This window comes from Chenopodium album, chromosome 12, assembly GCF_948465745.1.
Source record: "Chenopodium album chromosome 12, dcCheAlbu1.1, whole genome shotgun sequence".
NCBI lineage: Eukaryota > Viridiplantae > Streptophyta > Magnoliopsida > Caryophyllales > Amaranthaceae > Chenopodium > Chenopodium album.
The window spans coordinates 55,141,072-55,165,887 of NC_137845.1; the positions used below are offsets into that span (position 1 = coordinate 55,141,072).

The 24,816-nt window shown below is 36.3% G+C and overlaps 1 protein-coding gene and 2 pseudogenes across 2 annotated transcripts; 2 read left to right on the forward strand and 1 right to left on the reverse strand.

Moving 5' to 3' along the window:
- The first annotated feature begins 155 nt into the window (after positions 1 to 155).
- On the forward strand, positions 156 to 17,768 carry LOC145570650 (separase-like; annotated as a pseudogene). The gene is made up of 21 exons (XR_014096544.1): positions 156 to 494; positions 707 to 1,000; positions 1,095 to 1,205; positions 1,302 to 1,520; positions 1,617 to 1,727; positions 1,833 to 1,976; positions 2,086 to 2,454; positions 2,543 to 2,632; positions 2,950 to 3,216; positions 3,323 to 3,446; positions 3,555 to 4,280; positions 5,299 to 5,527; positions 7,559 to 7,661; positions 12,250 to 12,447; positions 13,204 to 13,259; positions 13,350 to 13,579; positions 13,891 to 14,122; positions 14,242 to 14,640; positions 16,475 to 16,709; positions 16,975 to 17,062; positions 17,175 to 17,768. The product of XR_014096544.1 is annotated as a separase-like (transcript).
- A 374-nt stretch (positions 17,769 to 18,142) lies between these two features.
- Positions 18,143 to 19,069, forward strand: LOC145571409 (uncharacterized; annotated as a pseudogene).
- A 2,152-nt stretch (positions 19,070 to 21,221) lies between these two features.
- On the reverse strand, positions 21,222 to 24,564 carry LOC145571410 (putative UPF0481 protein At3g02645). The gene is made up of 2 exons (XM_081630445.1): positions 23,018 to 24,564; positions 21,222 to 21,312 (listed from the first exon to the last, which is right to left on the reverse strand). Exons 1-2 carry the CDS (start codon positions 24,562 to 24,564, stop codon positions 21,222 to 21,224), a joined length of 1,638 nt encoding a protein of 545 aa, XP_081486571.1.
- Positions 24,565 to 24,816: the final 252 nt, after the last annotated feature.

The window sequence follows — 24,816 nt, forward strand, 5'->3', positions numbered from 1 at the left end:
TAACAAATCCTACGTGGCACGTGAGATATCCGGAAACAAAAAATCACCGAGAGTAACTGGACACTACTCTTTTCAAAGTGTACGATTTCCTTCTCTTAGAAAAAAAAAAGTGTACGATTTCCTCGGTCATTCGTCATTCCACCACTGCCCTTCCTCTATGGGTACGGTTTCACTTGAATTTCAATTGAAGCTCGATTCTTACAAATCGAAGCTCGAAAGATACGATTTCACTTCAATCCACACTCTATTCTCCGACTTCTTGCAACCTTTCTCTTTCCTCGACATTTCATGAATTGCGAAGAAATTTCTACCGTTCTTGAATGAGTCACTCACTCTCCTCCCGAAACGCCTCTCAGAATCGCCGAAACATCCCAAAACCAGCGAATTTGTGTCGCAATTGCTTGATTGTTACAAATTGTGCTTGGATTGTTTGGATGTTGTGGCGCCTCAGTTGTCCTTGGATTGTAAGCCGTATTGTGTGCATTTGTAGAGAGGTAGGTATGTGCATTGCTTGATGAAGTGGCAAAGGTACCAACTATTGATGTTCACCATGTGTTAAATGGCTTTTCATGCACCGTACTTACTTTTTCTTACAAGTTAGTATGCTTATATGTGGTAATTGCACATGGTTAGTATCAGGGGGTTTATTTGAGCTTTGAGTTTTTTGCTTGTATGCTGCTGACATGTTCAGTACTTTACCATGTAGGCCTTAGAGGCTTTAGAAATATGTTGTAGAGCCTCATGGAGTCGCTGTATACTTTTCTCTGAGATACTTACGGGCAAGCAAAAGGGATTTGATGAAGAGTTATCTGAAAATAAGATTGCAGAGTATGTAAATGAGGCATGTAAAGTAAACTCCCTTCTTATGGACATCCTCCATCAAATTGATAGCTGTAAAGTGGTGGAGATAACAAAATCTGGTCTTGAAAAGTGGTGTCTTGCTAGAAAACATTTGGGGCAGCTTCCATGTCCCGTGGTAATAATAAAGCATTGGGCTAAGGTAATTATAGTTGTTTATTTATTTATGTTAAGAATTATTATCGGGTCTTATTGCAGTTCACACTTCTTGCAATTTATTGCCTTTGGTTTTGCAGATACAATGTAAAATGTATAAGAAAATTGAAGGCAGTGCTCCAGTCCTGGGTAAAAGTTTGCTTGACTCTCCGGGTATGACTACCGAAATTGTTGGGACTATTTTAGAGCAGGTTTGTGCATGTTATCTTATGCTTTCTGGTTTTTGTTACTCTTCTTCTTGATCATGTCTATTAATGATATCTAAATCTGCTTGAATATTGTTTCAGGAACTTTTGGTATATCAAGAGATGAGCAACGTGTATCCTATATTTTGTCAGAGGATGCAAATGGAAATCATTGACTTTCTCTTGCAGGAAGTGTATCATTCTAGCGAGTACATGCAGAGATCAATTATTCTAGTTAAGAAAGGAATGCTGTCAAGAACCTTTGGAATAGAAGGTCTCAAAAATTGTATTCAGTGTCTGTCAAATGCAATTAAGTCAATTGTGAGTAACATCAGGCTGCTCTTCGGTTTAGTCCATCGTTAATTAATTCAATTTGTCTTCAATTGTTATTCTGACATTAATTAGTAAATTCAACAGAAAGACTCATCTAGGGTGACTCATGGTATACCTGCTAAGGTTTTTAATCAATTAGCTGTTGTGTATTGCTTACGTGCTCTTTCCACTCAAGAAGCCAATCCAACCTCAAAGGTGTGCCTTGTTTTTATCTTTGAATAATAAACATTTATTTTCTCTAATTGGCAGGTGTTCTTGGTTTTCGTCCTATTATCTCTTTTTAACTTTTACACTGAGCAGGAAATATTTGAAGACATCCGTGAAGCTGTGAAGCTATGGTTGAGTACTGATGTTACTGGTCGCTCTATCATTGCCAATTCTGACATGAAATTTGATTATTTGTTGCTGCTACTGTATCATGTTGCTGACTTACTATCCATTAAGGTGCCCTGAGGAATAAGATAATCAGTTATGCTGTTCTAGTTTTTTGAGATATAACTGTATTGTTCAATTCACGCTATCTCTTGATTATGATCTTTTGCTTCGTTTTTAGGGCGACATGACTCTTCATTCAGATGTTGTAAATTTGACGAATATATTATTAAAAGAGATGAACGTTCCATTGAAGAAGTGTTTGTTATCATTGTGGGAATCGCGAAGGGTTAACCATGCACTTTGCGCTGTACCTGTCAATGAGGGATTTATAAAGGCTCTTTCTAAACATTATGATAGTGATGCAGAGTCTCTTGACTTTTGGATCGCTAGCTTGAAGGATTCTCAGCCACTATCAGTTGGGCTTCAGCAGAACTTCTCTTTTTTATCTTCGGTTTTCCCCCTGGCTTTCCATCAGCTCAAACATTCTTTACAATTAGAGATCTCCGATGAGGAAGTGAAAGAGGTTGCGTCCAATCTCATTTCAAATGTAAGGCTCATCAAGTGTGGGTTTAAATAATTATAGTTCAATGCTTATAATGTTCATGATTGCCTTTTGATGTTTACCTTTCATCTAGGTTTCTGTATCCCGCAGTTCAGTTTTTCAAGCTGGATATATATACCATGATTTGAGTGAAAGGCTCATTGTTGTTGGAAGGACTATTGAGGTATGTTACTTACATGGAATGTTCTCTTAATTCATTCAACAAGAGGATGAAAGTCATCCTGCTAGATGTATATGCTAAAACCCTTACTTTCTTCAGGCGTCGTGAACTTTTGATCTCTTCATGATAAGACTACATACTATATATGGTTTCTGGGTATTAGCACTATCTATCTCAAAGTATCAGGACTATCTCAAATCATCATTTATGATGTACAAATTGAAATAATAGATTGCCAGTGACATTATCTCTATCATTTTACTCAATACATGTATATTTCTGTTGGTCTAACCAATTCACTATGTCTCTTGTCCTTGTAGGCTTTGTTTTGTGCAAAAGAAGCTCATCGGCTGCGTGGTAAGCTCTTGCAGCAGCATTTTTCTTTCTTAATTCAGCAGCATGAATAAAATAATGAAGAATTTGGGGAAACTACTAGCCGGAAGCCATCAGCTTGTGTTAGTCAGTTCTCGGTGTTAAATCAAGTAGCTTTAAGACATTGGCCCAGTAATAATATCTCGCAGGATTCAGATGACTTTTTACTTACCCCGTGAAATGTGCTCCGCTGTTATCTTGAGAGCACACTGCAGGTTTTCACATTTTTAACTTGACTGTGTATGTATGGTATTGAAAACAGTAGGTATTTCAATTATTAATCTCACACCAGTTTGTATTGACTATTGTAATATATGTTAGGTTGGTATTGTCCATGAAAGACTTGGAAATGTAGCTGAGGCAGAAGCTCAGTTCATATTAGGCAAGAGTATCTCCTGCTTGCAAAGCTTGCCCCGATTCATTGTCAGTTTTTCCTCATGTCTAGGCATGTGAATAAGCTTTGTGGTGCTCTTTTTATGCTGTGTTTGGTCCTTGACTCTCTTTATCATTGGAGATATGTTATATTGACTAGGGTTTCTGGCAAATTATACAGGGAAGGTATACCATGGAATGAGTCTTTTGGATTTGGCACAAAAAGAATTAGAGACTTCAATGCAAGTTTTGGCTGTTGAAAGGGACTTTCTGACTTGCTCAAGGTGTTCACTTGTGCTGGAAAGTTGCATCAATGAGCAACTTGGTAACTTGTACAGAAAGGGTGTCGATTGTGCTTCAGGAAATCCATATGAATCATCTCTTCTAAGCTTGATCTCACTTGAGAAGGATGATCTTGCTATCTGGCTTGAGGGAGCCAGTTCAGTGAAGTATACATTTGGGGAGGAATTTGCTATCAGTGCTAAATCTGGAAATAAGATTGATCATGATTGTGCTGTAGCTATTCCAGGCATCAACATTCTATCAAGGCCTGCAAAGACAAAAGCAAAAACAGAAACTTAAAGGTCCAGGAAGACAAAGAAGGAGCTAGAAACCCTGGTTACTGCAAAGTCCTGTGCAGCTGAGCAAAATTCAACAGTAACTTGTTCTAGAAAGCTGTCTTCTCATGGCAGCAAGTCTGGTTTTGTCAGAGGGGTACTACAGAATGCTACTAATAGCTACTCTAATGGCCAATTGGAAGGTGAAGCAACAATTGCTTCTAACAAAATTACTTGCCAGAAATGTCTTTCAAGCGAACTCAAATTATTTGGTTCATTCACTTGTTTTATTCGAATGAAGTGGGAGTTTGTCCGTAGGCAACACGTACTGAGACTACTAATTGGCTTAGGTACTGTTCATTTAATGTTCTTATAACCTTTGAAAATCCACTTCATGAATTCATGAGCTTCTTTTGCATCTCTTGAACCTATTAAATGTATTTGATTGATGCTTTCATATTGTAGTAGTATTAGTATGCGTATTATTAATTGTAGCAAAGTATCTCAGAGTTTCTCTTTTTTTTTGTAAGAGGTCTCGGGTCTCTCAGCTTGCTGTTTGAATTGTGGATTGAGCTTCATCTATATTTAGATTTATGAAATGAGAATTGTTTAAGTGGCAAGTTAAGGAGGCAGAAGCTGAGAGAATAGAGGATTGAAATGAGGGAGATACATAAAGAAGTTGAGGTAGGCTATGGATGACCTGAATCAAAGGGGTTAAAAAGGAATGAAAGAATTTGGTACCCAAGGTTATAAAGTTTCTATATGGGGGGACATCTTGTTTCTATTTGGGATGGAGGTTCGAATTTTATTTTTTATTGTTGTATCACCATTCACCAATTATTTTCTACTTGGATATAGATTTGCATTCTCTTGTAATGGATATTCTCCCTTCTGCCTTTTCCCCTGTGTTTTGTTTAGCCTTTGTATGATTATCCAGGTTAGGAGTTTCTTTCATTATCTGGATCTCATGTGACAGGTTGTCAAGAATTGTAAATTTGTGCTTTCTAGCTTTGTAATGATATAATGGAAGTGGTTGCAGAAATCAACATAGTTGAATTTATTATTCTTTGTTTTTGATCCTCCAAAGGGAAATTGGCTGTCAAAACATGTACTTTGTATGATTGCTTTAGATCCAATGATGTTCAATTGCTAGCAACATGATTAAGCCTGTGGTCAAAAGTTAATTATTGCACACGGGCAGGCATGATTCACTTGAGCCACTGCTTTCAGTCTTGGAAGAAGATTGTTTAGAGTTCCTTGCATGTTGCTAAATTTTTTACTATCTGACATAAGGTGGTGTAAGTTTGAGTTACGTTGACGAACTTCAGTGTCGATTTTTTAAATTTCTATAACTGAGTTTCTTGGCAGGTAAATGCCAAGGAGCTTTGGCTGGAACTCATAGATTGCACATCATATACGCTAAATGTATGTCTATATTGCTGGGAGGAAATGATTGTGACTGTTCGAGTTCTAACCTACTTGAGCTTGCTAGTATTGGCAAGGAAATTCCTGGGGATAATTTGGCTGTCGAATGAGCAAAAGTATTGTATGATCTTTGCTGGTTTTCCTGGAAAGCTTTGTATTCTGAGGGCAATGGGTATGGATTCTGCTCTTTATGTGATTTACACATGCATGAACATTACATATGCATCTGAAAACTGACTTTAATCATGGTATCTTCCAGCACTTATATCCATTCTTGTACTTTCATTTATAATTTATTTAAATGTTAATATCTTTTCATTAGTGAGTGAAAGGGTGTAAAATTTTGTGCTAGTTGGAAATTCAAAGAGAATATTTTCAACGCGTTTTAGGACACTATTCTTATGATTACATCTACTTTATGTTTAAAATTATGTTTATTACTTAAACAAATAAGCAAAGCTTTGTCATCAAAAATTCAGAGCACAACGGGATACCCACAAATTACTTCTGTCTAAATCTCACACGGTTTATCTTAGGTTTCAAGTTGAGGAATTGTGCTTAATTTTTCTGTGAAATGATACCTGAAAATTTTGGATGAGTAGCAGATGTAGCAATGGCTATCATCGGTTTTCATTGGTCACACTCACATTTATATCTACCCTTCTTGGCAATTTGACTTAACATTTGCTCTCTGTTGCAGAGTGCCTGAAGTTTTGGGAGTCAGGTCTTCGATTTGGCTGACCTGGTAGCTGGGTACTTTTATAATGGTGACCATCGACCAATCCCCATTTCTATAATGTAGGCTGGCCTTTTCTTGTAATTCCAATAAGAACTGCATTTCTGACTTGGTGAGGTTTTGGATAATCTTTTGGGAGTAGTGCTATAACCAATCCTTAACTAGGTAAACCTGTTTATATTTTTGTTTTTTTTGAAACTGGAACCCTGGAAAGGAAGTGGACAGCTTATTTGGGTATGGGAAATCAGATAATAAAGATTTGGCAAGTTCGTGGAACTTTCTAAGGATGGACGTTGGGCTATATGATGCAATTTTCTGCCAGTATAAGCAATTGCTTCTTTGTTAAAATCAAGCTCTTGTTTGGAAGGTAAACTTTTAGCTGACAATAAGTGGTGCCGGTCTTGCAGGGATGACCTGCAGTTCTAGACTTTTACCTCTAGCTTCTACTTTGATGTTATTGCGATATTGGAGTAAATCTGCTAACATAAACTAATAATAAAGTGTTTATTCTCATTCATTCTATTGCAGTATAGCTGAGGCTTTGAGACATATTGTACTACCCTAGTTAAAGTAACATTTTTTTGGGTTGTGCACTTGTGCACAAGCTGAAGTCTTTGGTTTTTCCTACTGAAAGGAAATCCTATGCTACGTCGCACAAATAGCTCAACCCTTCTCGTCTTTTAATGATTGATATAGAAAATCATTAATTTATGTTGTTAAATGCAGAGAGAAGTAGTTTGATTTCATTTAGTTTAAGGACACACTAGAGGAGGCAGGAAAAAACTATGGTGGAGGAAGAGGTTTGGAGTCTAATCCAAGCTTAACATGGAAGTGCAAAATTCGTGATCAAAACTATTTTCTCTAGCTTATGAGTCAGTTATAGCTTAACTTAAACACAAAATTTTTAAGACAAACCAGGTAAGGTCCTTTTAAGGTTGTTTAATAACTGAAAGAGTTTGATAATCCTTTTTCTGAGCTTTCTCTTGTACATATTTATGAATTAACTCCTTATTTCTATTTTCTTCCCTTAATGTGTTCTGGATCCTGGTTTATGCTAATCTATAGCTATGTACAAAAGGAAATTGATATGGGTATAATTTTTCCAATCGTCTAGGTCATCTAGGAGGTGGGTTTGAGCTGTGGTGCTCTTAAATTATTTATTTCTCATTTTGAGTTGGTCTCAGGATCTATGGTTTCAATCTGGCCTTGCCTGCCATCTTTTGCTCTTTTTAAGACATGCAAAGCTGTAGCACGATATGCATAGCTGTGTGAAATTTAGGATTAGAAATTTTTAGGGTAATGGTCATGTCAATCGGCTACTAAAGTAGGCTTTTGCAAAGTTTGCACATAAAGGATTTTACTTTTGTTCATGTTTCTTATTATTTACGCACAAGTATCTGCATTTTTTTTAATATCCTATGTAACTAACTGCAGTCCTTTGTAATACATTCTTCTTTTTTATTCCAGGAGCAGTTGCTGTGAGTTGTGCTGCATACAAATGCCCCATGTAGTCTCCTTCCAAATGCTGTCTTTTGTTCTCAGTCGTGAGGTTCCTGTGCTATTTCAGAAGGTTTGTTTCCAAACCATCCTGTTTGAATGTACTTCATTTGTGATCATTTTGTTGACTCAAGAGTTGTGGCGACTGAAATGTGTTGGATTATGTTAGTTGACTTAACATTAAAGTTATAATGAGTATATGTTTAATAGTTATGGATGAATATAATTAATGACTAGTAGATAAAGCAAGTTCAATTCATAATTTTTTTTTGCGGTATTATATGTTTTTAATAGTCTGAGAAGGTTCAGTTGTCCCAGATGAATCGTGAGATTTGTGTTTATCAACATCAATCTTGTGACAAGAACGAAATTCTTGCTGACAACTTTGGATAAGAAATTACTATAATTTTGTATTTAAAGGTCCTTTTGCATTTGTTTGTATTTTATTTTGTATCTATGAGAAGTTTTGAATTGCTTTCAAAGTTGTCTTTATATGTTCTTGTCGGACAATTGTTGCCTCAATTGTCTAGAACTTGATATTCATAGAAAAAGCTGTAATAACAATAGGAAAGAGGACAATTTTTTTTTGTTGTATGCTCATATTTAGGTTTGAGATCATATGTTTAACATGACCTATCAGTTGTGTATACTTCCTCTATTTCTTATTTGGTTCAACCGTTTGACTTTCACGTTTGCTAATGCACAACTTATAGCATTAATATTTTCAAGTTCAGATAAGTAAAAATTGAAAAAAGTTGATTTTATTGAGATATACATTGAGACAAATTTAACAAGACCCCACATGACTATATTATTCCTTACTTTTTATACTCCCTCCGTTTTTTTCAAAATGCAACACTTTGACCGCCATAGAGTTTTATGCGGTTAAGTTGAATTTGTTAAAAAACTGTGTGCGGGGTTTGTTGGGGAATTAAAAAATGATAAAAAAAGTGATAGTGGGTGAATAGTTTATGTAAAAGTAAGGGATGTGAGAGAAAGGAAATATTATAAAAGTGTGAGCGGGATAGAAGTTGGGACCATTTGAGGAGAGAGATAATAAAATAGTGTTGAGTATTTCCATTTAAGGAAGTGTTGCATTTAGAAATAAACGGCCGATTATAGGAAGTGGTGCGTTTAAAAAAAACGGAGGGAGTACCAAAAATGATTAAAGTGATGTACATGAATAGTGCAAAAGTCAAACGGTTGCAACTAATAAGAAACGGAGGAAGTATATATTTTGTAACATGAAAAGCATTTGCAAAAGTCTTTTGAAATCAAGAACATGTTTCATGGATGCCATTTGTCTGCTTTCGTAACCTAATTATAAGAACAATATGTTTAATATTTTGGGTTTTGACATATTTAGCTCTTGTGCCTATTAGAGTGATATATGTACGAAGTCATTAGTTATAACGTATGTCTTAGTATTACGTAGAAGATGTTGTGTTTGAACCTCTTTTTAATTTAAAATAGGAATGATGTAGCTATTACCATTTAATTGTTTTCCTTCTTTTTGTTTAGCGTACTTGGAATTGGCAAAGTCTTCAAGATCCAAAATTGACTAAGAATCTTGTAATATATTTGATGTTTTGTTCTTGATTGTGATTACACTTTGTATTTTACTACCTTTTCCTTACCAAAACCTAATTAATTCATACCAACTAGCGTTCTCTATCCATTTTTTCTGTCTGATGAGGTCTACTGTCTTTTAATTCCCCAAAATCTTTACTTTAGCCTCTTATAAAGCATCCTTAACAAAGTCAAATATCCAATCCAAAGCTCAATCCATTTCCACAATTAAGAAATTTCTTCAAAAAGTTAGGGTTTTGAGAAATCTTTTTTTGAGTCCAATGTATAAAAAAGCTCAAGGCGCACTGAGGTGAGAGGGGTTTTGCTGCGCCTGGTGCGCCTCTTTGAAGTGAGGCCCTGTATATGGGTTTGAAGTTTGCCTCATGTGCGCCTCGCCCAAAACGCATCGCCCAGACCTAATTAAGCGCTCACCCCTGATCGCCTTGCGCCTCAACGCCTAGGCGCGCTTTTTCAAACATTGTTTGATTCATTTTGGAGAGCTTTTGCACTCATCCAAGGAAGCAGTCTAAGGTAAGAAATTTCCGACTAGAATTCTAGAGTTTATACGAGACAGGGGGCCTTTTGATTTTAAGTAATTTATTCAAAACTAACCTAAGATTGTTCCATTGCCAAATGCTTGATGGACAAGGCAAAGTTCACTGTAATGTAGGAAAAGGTTCAGTTAAAGAGAGAGATATATATAAGGAAAAAAAGTGAGACTTTCACTATAACTTGTTAGGAGAGAAAGTGACAATTGTGGGTTTGAATTTTATGAAAGAAGGAAAAGAAGTTAAGAAGACAAGAAAACATTGCTCCCTTTGTCCCCAAATGTTGCTCCATTTTCTTATTTTGGTTGCCGTAAAAAGTTTGCTCCATTTCCTAAAATGGCCATGTGGTCCATTTATTTATCTCTTTTTATTATGTAATTTCACTCATTTTTTTTTCTCATCAACTCCACACAACCTAATATTAAGAAGAAAATCGTAGCCAATATAACTATTACCGTGAGACACCTGTGATGGTTTATATGAAGGGGGCTTAATATTTCCAAGGTATATTTTAACACTTCTAAATTGTATAGGTTTTTACTGAAAATAACTTTAGTGAGAGTACTTTCTAGAAGAAATCAAACAATTATTATTTTAACCACATTAATCATCGTAAGTTTTGACATATCAGTGGTCACAAATTTTAAACTTTAGTTTTTATATATTTTAAACTTAAGAATGAAATTGACTAAATATTAGATTAAGTGGGGGATGTAATGGAAATGAAAAATGAAGAAAACATATGATTTGTAATATGATTTTCTTTTCAAATAAGGAATGAAGGGGTTGTTATTCTTCGGGGGATGCGTTGGCTTGGTCATGGGCGACAATGACCACGTGATGCACAAATAAGGAAAGTCGAATAAGGAAAGTGGAGATGGGAATATGGGGGGATGTTAGAAGGAGTGGAGGGAGACTAAAGATGACTTGGATGGGAGGTAGTTTAAAATGATTGAAGAATTGGGTTTGTGGGAAGCATATAGCTCGAGGTAGAAATGAATTGGGGTGATCTTTATGGAGAACCACTTGAGATAAACTTTTGGTTCATGTAGCCAATCCTGTATTTTGGGATTAAGGCTTTGATATTGTTGTTGTGGGTCTGATTGATATTTGTACTCCCTTAGTCTTAGTAATATAATCCACTTTTGACATTTTATGAACTTGAGATAAGATCTTCTAAACTTGTCTCCACTTTTGAATTTTATTGTTTTGAATCCATCATGTGACAAATTAGTTGCTTTTTGGTGGAAAAAGGGTAATATGGGAATTGTATAGAATAACGAAGTCATTTTAAACTACTGTATCTGAATAAAGAATGGTGGACATTTGTTTTGCGGGATGAATGAGTAATTGTATAGATTGCGAACAAAAGTCAAAGAATACATGTGATGATGCTGACTTTATAGTGGGATACACGTGATGGATTGTAGTGGCTGTACGGGAGGCCAGTCGTAGCCTGAATTGTTGTGGAGCTGCTGCAGTGATTTGGACATGAAGATTCCAAATTTCAAGTAGAATTCTTTTGTTTTTGTATCTTTCATTTTTCAAGAGACTAGGCAAAATAGGAGAGCTGAAGTCTGGGAGCCTTATCCTTTTTTAAAACTAAAATAACATGTCTAGTGTCCTTAGTGGAGATTAGCTAGTATCAGGAAGTTTAAGTTGGCATGGAGTGTTATTTAATTTTCTTTATTTTTCTTTTAGTATATAAGTGTTATGTATCTGTAGATCCTGTTTGAACTTTTCAAATTTTGAATATGCTCTGATCAAAATTTTTAGAAAGTCAAGTTCAAGATCTTTTTTTTATTTTTTATATATTTCTAAATTTTTTTTTAATATTTAATTTTATAATTTTTATAATATTTTTGTAGATATTTATTGGCTTTGTTTCTACGCAAGACAAAGCGTTGGCCTAATACATGTTTTTTTGTTAGGAGCGAGTGGTGGTCATATTACTCGTATACTCATATCTACCCTAGTTTCGTTGTGTTGAATCTGGTGGCGCTAACAGAGGTTTTAAGTCATTGATCCATATTTCAATATTTTTTTTAATACAAATAGTGAATAACCAAAAATGATTACTCCCCAGTTATTTATGCTGCAGCTTGATGTCAAGTGAATATTTTGATGCATACTAGGCCTTAAACTTCACTGCAGTGAAAACTGTGTCGTAACTCGGAAGCTGTCATCATGGCATCAAAATTCCATCGAGATACCTCTGATCTTATGTATTAGCTAATGGCTATCATCTCCATTTGTCACCCTTGCATCCTTCCCACTGGTGTTGACTATTGAAAGATAGTGTGGAGGGGGCATATAGAGGATGTTGGTAGAGTTGTAAGAGTATAATATTAGGGGATGTTTTTAAGTCTTATTATGAGAATCATGATTGGAGCATGATCTTGGCTTTCTAGTCTGATCTTTGCAAGCTGGTAAAGGGGCTTTTCTTCTTTCAAGTGGATATAAACATGTACAGTTTTAAAATCTATTTGCATACTGGTATTGAAATTAAGTTAGTGTAATTGGGTGTAACAATTACTATGACAGGTGTCTAGGCTGCTTGCTTTGATTCATGTGGTTTCTGCTTCAAGAAAGAATTTGCCTTCTCTTTCTCCTTGCAAAGGGCTTTCTGAAAATTATTGGGCTGCTTATTTTCATCAAGCCTCAGTTGGCGTCTATCACAATTTACAGCTCCTTTCAGCTATTTCAGTGAAGCATAGATCTCAGATGGTATCGAAAAATAAGGTATGCTTGTTTGTTTTTTTCTAAAAGAAATTATATTCTTGGTGTTACTAATCAATTATATTACAGGTGTTCAAATGTTAAAAACTTAAAACCTACTGTCAACTAACAATTTGTAATGATGCTTCAGTGGTGCATTTTTAGTTTTACTCACTTTTCCATTGTTATGGTTAGCCATGCAGCATATAGAATTGAAGCCTTGGTACCAGAGTTCTATTCCACATGGAGTAGCAAGTGTTTAATTGACAATTCACTTCTTTCCTTTGGAGGACCTAACTTGAAATATTATTGTGTCTTCTACAAACAATTCTCTTTTGCAAACAGAAGCTTGGATAGAATCATATGTCATTGGTTTAAACATGTGATACAATGGTTTGGTTTGCTTAAAAATATCACTCTTTGGATATGGAAATCTAGTTCCCCTTGGTTTTGATCTTTTTTTCACTTGTTTTGGTGGTTGGGGTAGAGTCATATCAGAAGCAAATGGGTAATTTTGTGTTAGGTATTCTCAGTATCAATAAACTACACAGTTGGAGAAGGCTTTTCTTCCTGCACGTACTACATATTTGGCAGTTGGGCATTGCACGTAAGTAGTATATGTTACACAAATTCTAGGAGGTATATGTATCTTATATTTTGTGCTTTCTTACATTTGGATAATTGCATTACAATTTCCAGCTGGCTTATGCTTTGCAAATTGTCATTCTAGCTGGATGTATTGTGTTTTAGTGAATTGTTATCTGATCGTTACTAATGCAGGGTTATGAAGCTGCAGTTGAGACTAGCATGATAGAAGATATGTGCACGTTGCTTAGGTGCTGGTCACTAGTTTATGGATGATTGATTTCAGTTCTTTTTAGACCTTCCTGAAACTAATGATATGTTGTGGCAATGTCTAATGTCAGGATGGCCCCTAAGTCAACTGAGGAGATAGAATCATATGTGGCAAAGTTTTTCGAAAAGCTTCCCAGTGCTACAATTGTATGTATGAGTTTACTTGGGGCTTCTTATGCTGGCCTTCTTGAAGACCTGATGTGCTATCCCTCGGGTGTTCACGGTTGGATACTATTGTCCCATTTGAATGCTGATAGTCAGCCTGCTGTGTTGCTGTTGCCTCTGAGTAAAGTTCTTCAAGGTAACATTTCCTTAAGAATGATATATAATTCAAGTTTATATAGGAATATTAACTATTAAACTATGGGTAATGATTACATATAACTTGATATAAGCATTTAATATATTTCCAAAGATGGTAAAAATTTGGAAATGCATGCCAAAATCATGCGTCGATTGGTGTTATAAATGATTGGCTTAACTAAATATTACCATTTTTGCTCCTTTTATGTAGCATTGTAGCCCTTAGGGCTTCGTATAACATTTCAGGTGCAATTTACAGATTTTTTTTTTTTTTTTTTGTTTGTTTTTTTTTTCCCTCCAATGAATCAGATGAAGAAACTGGTTCTAGCTGCTCAACTTTTGGTGAGAAAATTGTACAGGAGTGGTGCTCACCCTGGGGCTGTAACAGTCTGGTTGATGATGTAGCTCCATTATTTAAATCGTTATTGCGAGGAAATTATTTATCTTGCTCAAGCTTTCCTGAAGAACACACTAAAAGAAGCCGCAAAGTATGGTGGACTTGCAGAGACAATCTTGATAAGCGCCTGCATAAACTGCTGCGGTGTGTTCTTATTAACTTCTTTTATTGGAAGCATCATCAACCCTGCTAAAGCTTATTTTTAGCTTATTTTGTAAATAGCAGTCCACTCATTACTTCTGTCCTGGGTATTAATTTTTCAGGGAGATAGAAGAAACATGGTTTGGTCAATGGAAATTTATGCTTCTTGGCCGATGGTTAGATGGTGATTCACTGAATTGTGCCGTGAAGGAGTTCATGCATGAAAGAGAAAAAGATGAATGCAAATGGGATTCAAACGAAAGTATTTTAAAGGTAGTTATGGGAGGCATAAAGTCTGTAAATATGGAGAAGGCAAGAATCCCAAAGCTGTTCCTTGAGAAAGGTTGCTACATTGGTAGCGTCATAGATTGTGATCGAGGAAGATCTAGTTCACTGGATAAGGCATATGATGCAGTTGATTATCTATTGGATTCACTCATTGCTGCAGTTAACAAGGTTGAGCTAGAATACTGCACACGTAGGGAGCCTGTTGTTTTTGTGCTAGACAGCGATGTTCAGGTGGGTCTTTAGTTTATTCTTTCTATACTACTGCTTAACCTTTTGTAGCACACTATTTAATTTTGGAGAAGATTGTTATGCTTTCTAATTGGCTTTTTTTTTTGTCCTTGTGAGAATTATGCATATGTTATAGATATGCAGTATTCTCTTACCCCTTATCATAATTAGGATGGTGTCCAGTGTCCTCACATCCTATAATCTTCTAAAATGTCATATTGAACACTTGGATTTGCTCCCATATTCGATTTATGTGTCCTGCAATCCTGCCCTCCTTCACCCTCCATCTCTTTCAGTATTCCTCTATTTTGGGACTAGTGTGTCAAAGTTGCTCCTTCACCAATATGAAGAATAACAAGAAAAGGAAAAGGTAGGAAATGAGAGAAGCATCCTAGATATGATTTTTCTGATATACTTGTGCAACGATGAGAATCAATTTTAGGCAAATGTAAAATGAGATATATTGACCACACGAGAAGTAATAAAGGTGCCAATCTTGAGACTGCAATATTGGCAACATATATTGATTTGAATGATCCTAACTGAAGACTGCATTCTTAAAAATAATTCTCTCTATGTTCTAGGCTCTTGATGAGACAGGAGGCTTGTAGAATCTGCCTCACCTTTTCTCCTTTCCTTCTAAGTTGACCTGAAAAGATTTGACGTTCACTTCCAACTTTCCAAGCTCCAACAATGGTTTATCAAAGCTCTCAAACGATTACTATCCTTCGTATTACTCATATAATTAGATACAGGTGTGAAAGCTAAAGTATGACGAGGGAGGATATTCCTTAGTTCAGTAGGTTTGTTGTGTTGCAGCAGTTTGTTACTGCTCTAAACCATTTACTGATACATTAATGACTATTTTACTTGTCTCATTATGTCACTCGTCCGGGCTCCAACCCGATGGACATCATATGATCTTGTTTGTGTTTCCCCTTTGTAAACCTATGAATCTGAAATGATTGGCCTTTTATCTGTAGTTATCGTAGCTAGGTTTATGTGTGGCTGTGGAACTTTGGTCAAATTGTAACCCCGGAAATTTTGATGTCATAGACAATGGTGAACTGTTTAGTTAGGTATCAGCATCATTTGGACTTGAGGCACAGCTTCAAATATCCCTATCTCTACCTTTGTCCTGCTATATGGTCTGGTGATGAAATTAAGTTGTTGACTGACTGATGACCTCTTAGTGATTATCCGACTCTATCCTGAAATGGCTTCATATTTTTCCCTTTATATGGCATCAGATTCCAATCTGTTCCTTTGGGTATACTTAAAGGTGATGAATCTCACAACTCTTGTTACCCTTCTTATTTTCCTAGCCAAGTTTAATGTAGAATAACTAATTGCAGATGTTGCCTTTGGAAAATTTTGGGAGGACCTAGACGAGGTGGTGCAGGGTGTCCACCACTCAGAGAAGTTATATATTGGAGGGGATCTAAATGGGCACGTTGGGGCGAGCCGAGATGGCTATGAGAGTGTCCATGGAGGCTTTGGGTATGGGCAGAGGGACGCCGGTGGTGAAGCTATTATGGATTTTGCCCAATCACTCAATTTAGACATGTAAGACGGAGACCCGAGGGTGCACCGGTGCGAAGAGTGGAAGAGTGGGACCATGGAGGGATTAAACGAGGAAGAGGGAGACCAAAGATGACTTGGTTGGAAGGAGTGAGGAAGGATATGAAGTGCATGGATTTACGTGAGGATGAAGTTTTGGATCGTAAGGGATGGAGGAGAAAGATTTATGTTGATGACTACACGGAATAATCAAATTTGGTTCATGTTAGCCGACCCCACTTTTGGGATTAAGGCTTTGATTGATTGATTGATTGATTGATTGCCTTTGGAAAATATGCCTATCATGAGAGAGCAAGAAGTGTACCGCATGCCTTCTGTTACCAGCATCTTCATGGCTTTGCAAAGGCGGTCTGTCCAAGAGGAAGCTGCCGGAATTGCTACTAAATTCCCATTGATAGATCCGTTGGATGCGTTTTATTTATTGAATCCTAGTGGTGACCTAAGTCGCACGCAAACTGAATTTGAAGAGTTCTTTAAACATCAGAACATGCAGGTAAGGTCTTGTTGCTTCTACAGTGGCTAAATGATGATAAAAGACTGTAAGGCAGTGAAAAAATGATTTGACACCAAAAGTTCAAATATAAGTTGAAATTGTATTTGTGCTCCATTATCATCATGTGCACAATGACATAGGAAACCTTTATTATGCACTGTTTATATTCTCCATTAGTTGAGCATTTGATTTTGTTTGCAATGTTTTCTTTCTCTTTCTATATTATTATAACTATGATTATTCTTTTGATACATTTCCTTTCCAGGGAATGGCTGGAATAGTTCCATCAACAGAAGAGTTGAGTTCAGCTGTAGAAAACCGTGATCTCTTTCTATATTTTGGCCATGGAAGTGGTGTGTCCCTTGTGTTTACATTATCATGCTGTAATAATATGTTTAATTTTAGTTACTATTTTGACTATTCCCTTCAAATGGACTCACTATTCTGCTCTTTGTGATTACACAGGGGCGCAATATATTCCCAGAGAAAAAATTCAAAAACTGGAGAGTTGTGCTGCTATGCTTCTTATGGGATGTAGCAGCGGATCTTTGAACCTAAATGGATGTTATGCTCCAGTTGGTACTTCTCTCTCCTATTTGTTAGCTGGCGCTCCTATTGTGGTTGCCAACCTATGGGAAGTGACAGACTTGGACATTGACCGTTTTGCCAAAGCTATGCTTAAATCTTTTCTGGAAGAACGATCAATGTTTTCCACAGGCTGCATCCAATGCAGTTTATTAGCATAAGAGTTAAAGTCCATGACTGTGAAAGAAAGGAAAGGAAACACTAAGAAAGGCCGAGGAAAGAAGAAAATAGTTGATCCAATGCCAGATGATGTAGGTGAATAATGTTTCAGACATAAGTTAAGGGCTGGATATTTTGTCAGCCAAGCCCGAAAAGCATGTAAACTTCCATTCTTGATTGGGGCTGCACCTGTTTGTTATGGTGTCCCTACAGGTATAACAAAAAAACGAGATATTTAGTCCTTTAACAACTTTTTGCTCCCCTAACAAAGTGTGCCGTGTCAATTGTTCAACTTTTGATTAGGTGTAAAACACTAGAAAGTGAAACCTTAAATTATTATTATTATTATTATTATTATTATTATTTTTAACCAAAAAGTTTTTAAAAGTTTTTTTTTGCAAAATGGTGTTTTTAAAAAAAAGGGTTTTTCTTTTTTTTTTTTTTTTTTTGACAAAATTTCCTAAATTAAAACAATAAGTATGGAAATAATTTGGGTATTTTGGGCCTAAGAATTTTGAGTTCCCGGCCCTAAGAAAAAGAGAGTAGAAGAGGTTGATAAGGAAAGTTAAGGAAACTTATTAGGTGGGACGCAAGTTTAGGCAGGTTTACTAAATTTTATTTACTTCGTATTCTGGTGATTATGATGGAGTTGAATAAGATATAAAGAAATTGAGAGGAAGCTTAAAAAATACGAGAGAGTAAATTAAGGTGTTTGAAGGTGAGAAATTAAAGAAGAGATCTCGTGATCATGGGAGAAAGGAAGGTCTTGAACAAGTATTATCCTGCAGATTTTGATCCTGCTAAAATCTACAGACGAAGACGATTCAAAAATCAACAACAAATGAAAGTGAGAACAATGTTGCCTATGACTATACGCTGCAACAGTTGCAGGGATTACATGTATCCCGGCACTAAGTTCAATGCTCGAAAGGAACAAGTCATTGAAGATACATACTTGGGAATCAAGTCTTACAGATTTTACTTGAAATGCACACAGTGTTCGTCTGAGATCGTGAAGAAGACTGACCCAAAGAACTTGGATTATGTGGTTGAGGCGGGTGCAACACGCCCATGGAGGATCCAAGATGAGAAACCAGAAGAAATTGGAGATGCAGTCAAGTGTTTGGAGAATAGAAGCTTGGACTCGAAGCAAAAGATGGATGTCCTGGCGACTCTTGAAGAGGTAAAGTCGATGAAGGCAAGGCGTGCAACAGTGAGCGTAGATACAATGCTTGAGGCCTTAAAGAATAAGAATAGGATGATGAACGAAGAGGAGGGTTTAAAGAATAAGAAAAAGATGATGAACGAAGAGGAGGAGGATGAGGCCCTTATTAAATCCATATTTTATGTGCGAAAGATTCATGATGATGACAGTGATGAGATACCAAATAATGTCAGTGTCAAGAAACTCAAACTTTCGACGACAATGAGTAATTTAAGTCTAAGACGACGAAACTTCAGATGGTAAGCAGCAACCTACCTTGATGGCTCCGGCTCAGAGAGTCAAATTCATGGTGATGAGGAAACCAGTACCAGTTCCAAAGGCAGATACGACGGCCCCTTACAGTTGTAGTGGTCTCCAATCACTATGTCAGTATGACAGTGAAGATGAATAAACTACAAGTTACAGGTAGTCTTTCCTGATTCCATCTATTACATGAATATATATACTAACTAGATTGTATATTTGAGTTTGTTACAATAAATTTAAGTGTGTGATTTTTTTGGAATAACTTTTTGTCTGCTAGCACTAACTTTTGTTTATTAACTAAAGGCAATGTGATTGCAAGGATTTAGTTTATCCTGGCTGAAATCTTTTAAAGAATGTGCACTAACTTTTGATTTAAAACTTGAATACAGAAGCATGATTTATTACTTCTTAGAGGTGAAAGTAGTGACAGCCTGTATGGTGGCTGCAGCAGTTTGTATGACCACCAAAGTGATGAAATATACAATCGCCCATGGTTGGCTGAAATACTCTTGTTGAAGGATTGCCTTCAACCAACGTATATTATACTGTTGGAAGTTCTTGAAGTAAAACCTAGAAAGTTACGGTGTTTATTGTTTTGACTGTTGGGATTTAATGGCTGTTGGAATCCCTTAATTTTAGCTTCCTCTTATTGCTAATTTAATGGGCATTATTGCTGATTAATGTTGTTACTTAAAACTAGCCGTTACCCTTTTAATGTTGATTAAAGCTAGCTCTTATTGGGGATTAATGGGTGGATGTTACACCACTTGATTGATGACCATTTTCCCCTTAATTGCTGGTTGTTTTTACTCCCTCCATTGCCTTATAAATCAACCTTATTCACCTCCGAAAGATATGACAACAAAACCATCCATCTTTAACTTTTTACCTTCTCTTAAAATATATCCCTTCGGTTTTTGGGCAAGTATTCTGAATTCCAGTCGGGTTTGTGAGTGCACACAAATTCCGGCGCCGTGCTTATCCTGGAGGGCGACCGCTTGATGTCTACTGCACCGGGGTAGCGCGGAATCGTCTTTTAGATTGTTAGTATATGAGCAAATTAAACGAAAAAATACTTATCTCAATGTTGTGTAGAAACCAACAAATTAAAGGTAACTGATTATATGCAATATAATGTCATGCTCATAAAATATCGACATTATAACTTTTACTTTCTATTAATCATTCAACAAATATTTAATTGACAAATTCAACATTCAACATACTTTGTCAACCACCACAAAAGCATATTTCATTAAGATGTGTAAAATTTATAATTCTCAAACTAGTTGAGTTTTGTGAAGGGAAATTATATGATAATTTTTCTGTAAGGATATTATATGACTTTCTCTTTGGAGGATTTTCAAGTAAAGTATATTTTGGGAGTTAGACTACAATTTTTTCCAATTTTTGTGATGGTTTAGTGTTACCGCCTATAACTCTTTATTGTGTTATAATTCTTTATGGATAAAGCATGAGTAATTTGTAAACGCCCTGAATTTCATATGTTGGCATGAGAATTAATATTTTGAAGTGTTGTTGAATTATTATCTTTAATTAATTCAATGTTTTAAAAATCTATTTTTACTCATGTTATTACTCCCAAGTTCTATGACATAGTTGTGGTTTTTTTTTTTGGATTTGGACCTTATGTTTTTATGTGGGGGTTATAAGTTTTTGAACTTATAAAATTTCTATATAAGGAGTTTATGTCATCATTAAAGACCCCATATGAATTTTGGAGGGAGTTTCATTCATTGAGAATGTAGGTTTTAGGCGTACTGCTAAGGGCTTTGATCTGAATCGGACTTTGTTGTCCAATGTGGGGGAAATAATAAAGAATTAGTGTTGGACTCAAAGTCTAGGCTCAGTTTTTGCTTGGTAATTGCATTTTAGTTCATGACTTTTTATGCGAGTCTTGGAGTAATTTTATCCTGAGCCTGATTGATCCTTTATATGGATAATTTGTCTTTGAGCATATATGTATGTTTGTTAGCACTATGTTTCAAGTGATTAGATATGCACAATGGAATGCCATATGTATTTCTTTCTTCTTTGAGCAAAGCCTGAAAATGCACATTAATGTTAGAGTTTTCTATTGTTTAATGCAAAGCCTGAAAGTGATTAATTGTGCTAAAGACGGGTTTTAATTTGATGGTGTTTGCCTTACAAATTTGTTTTGGTGTCTCTATGTCTTTAGAGTATCTACTTTAAATCAGTGGAATATCATGAGTGATTGTTTCCATGGAAGAAGTCATTGAATATTAGTTAGATTATGTCTAACTATGTGTAGAATATTACAATCTTTTTCCTGGGATTGTGATGCTTAATATCTCTTCTATGGATTGTGTTGCTAATTCACTGAGTTCTCGTTGGAAGTCTTTAAGGCTAAACATTTTATTTGGATGAGTCATTGCTATCAGATAAATTTTTTGAATTTATTGATTATATGGGAGCAATTTGTGTCCATTTAGTAGTGTTATATATGTTTCTTGGGAGCTATGCTTAATCTAACATTGCTTATTATGTAAGTAGATTAAGCAGGTCGAGCAATGATTATTAGATCGTTTTGAGGAGGTTGCATAGATACTTGAAAAGTACACAAGATTAGAGTTTGCACAAATGCAAGTTTCCATGAGTCTTGGAGTTCGACGATGAGTTCAAACTCAAGCGGTTATGAGGCAAGATGGTCAAGGGTATATGGCTCTTATGAGCACATGTGCTTGCAAATGTCCCATTGAAGGAGAATTCCTTGTGATTTGCAAGTCGTGGTTACTTTTGATTGAACCATGCCTATAATGGTTGATGTCAAAGATAAATTGTCGAATATGATGATATCACTAGACTAGAAAAAGTCTAAAAGATATGTTACGGATCCGTTAAGTAAAGGCCTTGTACAAAACTAGTTTTGGTAACATCGGAAGGGATGGGACTAAAAGCCCAAAGTATGAATTATGAGTAATCAACTCCTACTCATCATGAGTTCAAAGGGGAACATTATGAAATAATTCGGAAGCACAAAATTTTATTTTTGTCCATTCCTAGATGTTTGATTTGTGCTTGCTACAAATGGAAAGAGGATGAGCAAATGGCTCTTAATGAACCCATATCCATATTTTTGGTGGTGTGTTGTAGCTCACACTTGATGGGATTCACCTACTTAGGTGTGGAAGTGTGGCCGCTTCCTATGAGTATTGGGTGGGCTAATACTCTAGAGCACCTATGAGCATCCAGGCTGGACGTATGGCCAGTATAATGCGTCACCTTTATTCGCGGAATTTCAGAATATTATACATGTTCAATTGTGTGGCTCAAAGTGACGGGTCCCTAACTCCCTATTAAGTTCAAGACGAAGGTCACTTGGTAGGTGAGGGATCATAGCTTGATGTCCACTATGTGTTAATTCAAGTCGCGAGACATTGACACTTATGCAATTGTTTTGTTTTGCCCAAAACCAATTTTCTCTCTTTCTTTCTTTTCACTTCTTCGAACCTGTGGGGGATTGTTGGAAGTTCTTGAAGTAAAACCTAGAAAGTTACGGTGTTTATTGTTTTGACTGTTGGGATTTAATGGCTGTTGGAATCCCTTAATTTTAGCTTCCTCTTATTGCTAATTTAATGGGCATTATTGCTGATTAATGTTGTTACTTAAAACTAGCCGTTACCCTTTTAATGTTGATTAAAGCTAGCTCTTATTGGGGATTAATGGGTGGATGTTACACCACTTGATTGATGACCATTTTCCCCTTAATTGCTGGTTGTTTTTACTCCCTCCATTGCCTTATAAATCAACCTTATTCACCTCCGAAAGATATGACAACAAAACCATCCATCTTTAACTTTTTACCTTCTCTTAAAATATATCCCTTCGGTTTTTGGGCAAGTATTCTGAATTCCAGTCGGGTTTGTGAGTGCACACAAATTCCGGCGCCGTGCTTATCCTGGAGGGCGACCGCTTGATGTCTACTGCACCGGGGTAGCGCGGAATCGTCTTTTAGGTCAGTGGTTTACCACGACGCGGCAATTTTCAATTGGTCTACACAACATTGAGATAAGTATTTTTTCGTTTAATTTGCTCATATACTAACATATACTTGCCGCGAAACTTGTTCAGCTGCATACAGGTGTCTGAGTAGGATGAATAGTCTGCCAGTATATGCTTTGTGATAGAATTAAACAGATCTGCTACCACTGCATCAGACTCTAACCAGTTCTGAATAATTTTACTTTTCACAAGCAGCGCGACATCTTCTTTGGAATTGATCAGGTCGTCCATGAAGCACATATAGTCGCTAACAGATCTGCTCCCACTGTTAGCTGTATGATTGTACAGCTCATGTGCCATGACGTTCCTGAAAAATGTTTCGGTGTGATGCCACATAGTCAGAGGTGGCATCTTCAATACCCCTCGCTTACTGTCAAACTTTATCTCCAGCAGTGGAGTTTCACTACATGATTTCTCAAACAGAACACCGGCCTTTGCAAGTCGAGTTACACTAGGAACTCGAATGTCATGTGGTGTTTCCATGTTGCAAAGACATGGAAACTCTCTCATATGCTTGATGTTTATCCTTTGTTCCTGTTTGGCCCGCGAGGAAGTGCTTTCCTCGACTTGGACCTGGTCTGCAGTGATTTTTTTCGCTGTTTTTGTGTTATGGCTTTCATCTGATGTGAAAACACCACTTTGCTCTGCCTTTTTCACTTTGCCTGAGATGATTTGAGGTGGTAGACAGCACATCCTCAGAAAACTAACAAAATGAGCAGTCATTTCAGGATTTTTTGTTCTTAGATCGACGTCCTCCCTAGTTAAGACGTGTGTTGTATTAGGAATCGACGTCCTTAATGCACAATAAACAATGTCATGAAATTTTGGTACATCTTCTGAACTAAAAACTTGATTTTTCAGGAATTCTTCAATAGCCTTTGAAAATGTGAACTCAAATATATGTTCTAGGACGAAATATGGAAGTTGATTCTCTAGCAATGTGAGGTCACGTCGAACTTCAAAGGATGTTCTCGTGCTTTGAAATATAAAATCATTTGCAGGCTCCCAATCTTCGTAAACTTCCTCAATGAATTTATACATTCCATTAAACGTTCCCCCTACTTTCGTCGATTCACAAGCTCTTATTGTTTCTCCTATTTCTTTACTTGTCGATTCCATTTCAATTTCCAAGTATGACAGCTTTCGGATCTTCCTACAGAGGAACTCAACTATGAAGCACCCATCGATAAGTAGCATGTCAACAAACTCTTCCTTGCTAAGCTTTATGCTTTCAGCATAGCTTTTGCGCGCCTCAACTTCAAGCTTCTCCACCTCCTCGACATAAACTTTTATCTCTTCTTCAAGTGTAATTACCTTTCCTTTCTGATCACTAACATTGCTGGTTTTCGAGCCCCAAAAACGTCGTCTGATCAAATCCCTTGCGTATACCAACTTATGTTCCTCCATGACACTATACTTGTCATCTCTGTGGTGAAAAGGACCAATTGAGACATGAAAAGGAGTGTATGCATTTTCATTCAGTCTCCTTAAATGTTCAGGAACTCTGAAAATACATGGTTGTTTAACAAATAATTTTGTACATGCCTCATTAATGAGTAGTGCCAAACTTGGCTTAGATGTTTCTCCTGCTAACATAAAATTATTGTTTTATTAGCATGGGAATATCATTACAAGTATCAAATTTAATTTATATAACAACACCTGCAAATATAACTTACGCCCGGTCCATATCACCTTAAAATAATTTCAGTTTAGTAAAAATAATTTCATTTCAATAAAAATCAGTAACTTTAAAGAAAAGAGTATTAATAAAAATAATTTTAGTTCAGCAAAAATAATTCCGGTTTAAAAAAAATAAGGTAAGTGAACGGGGCCTTACAACAGTAA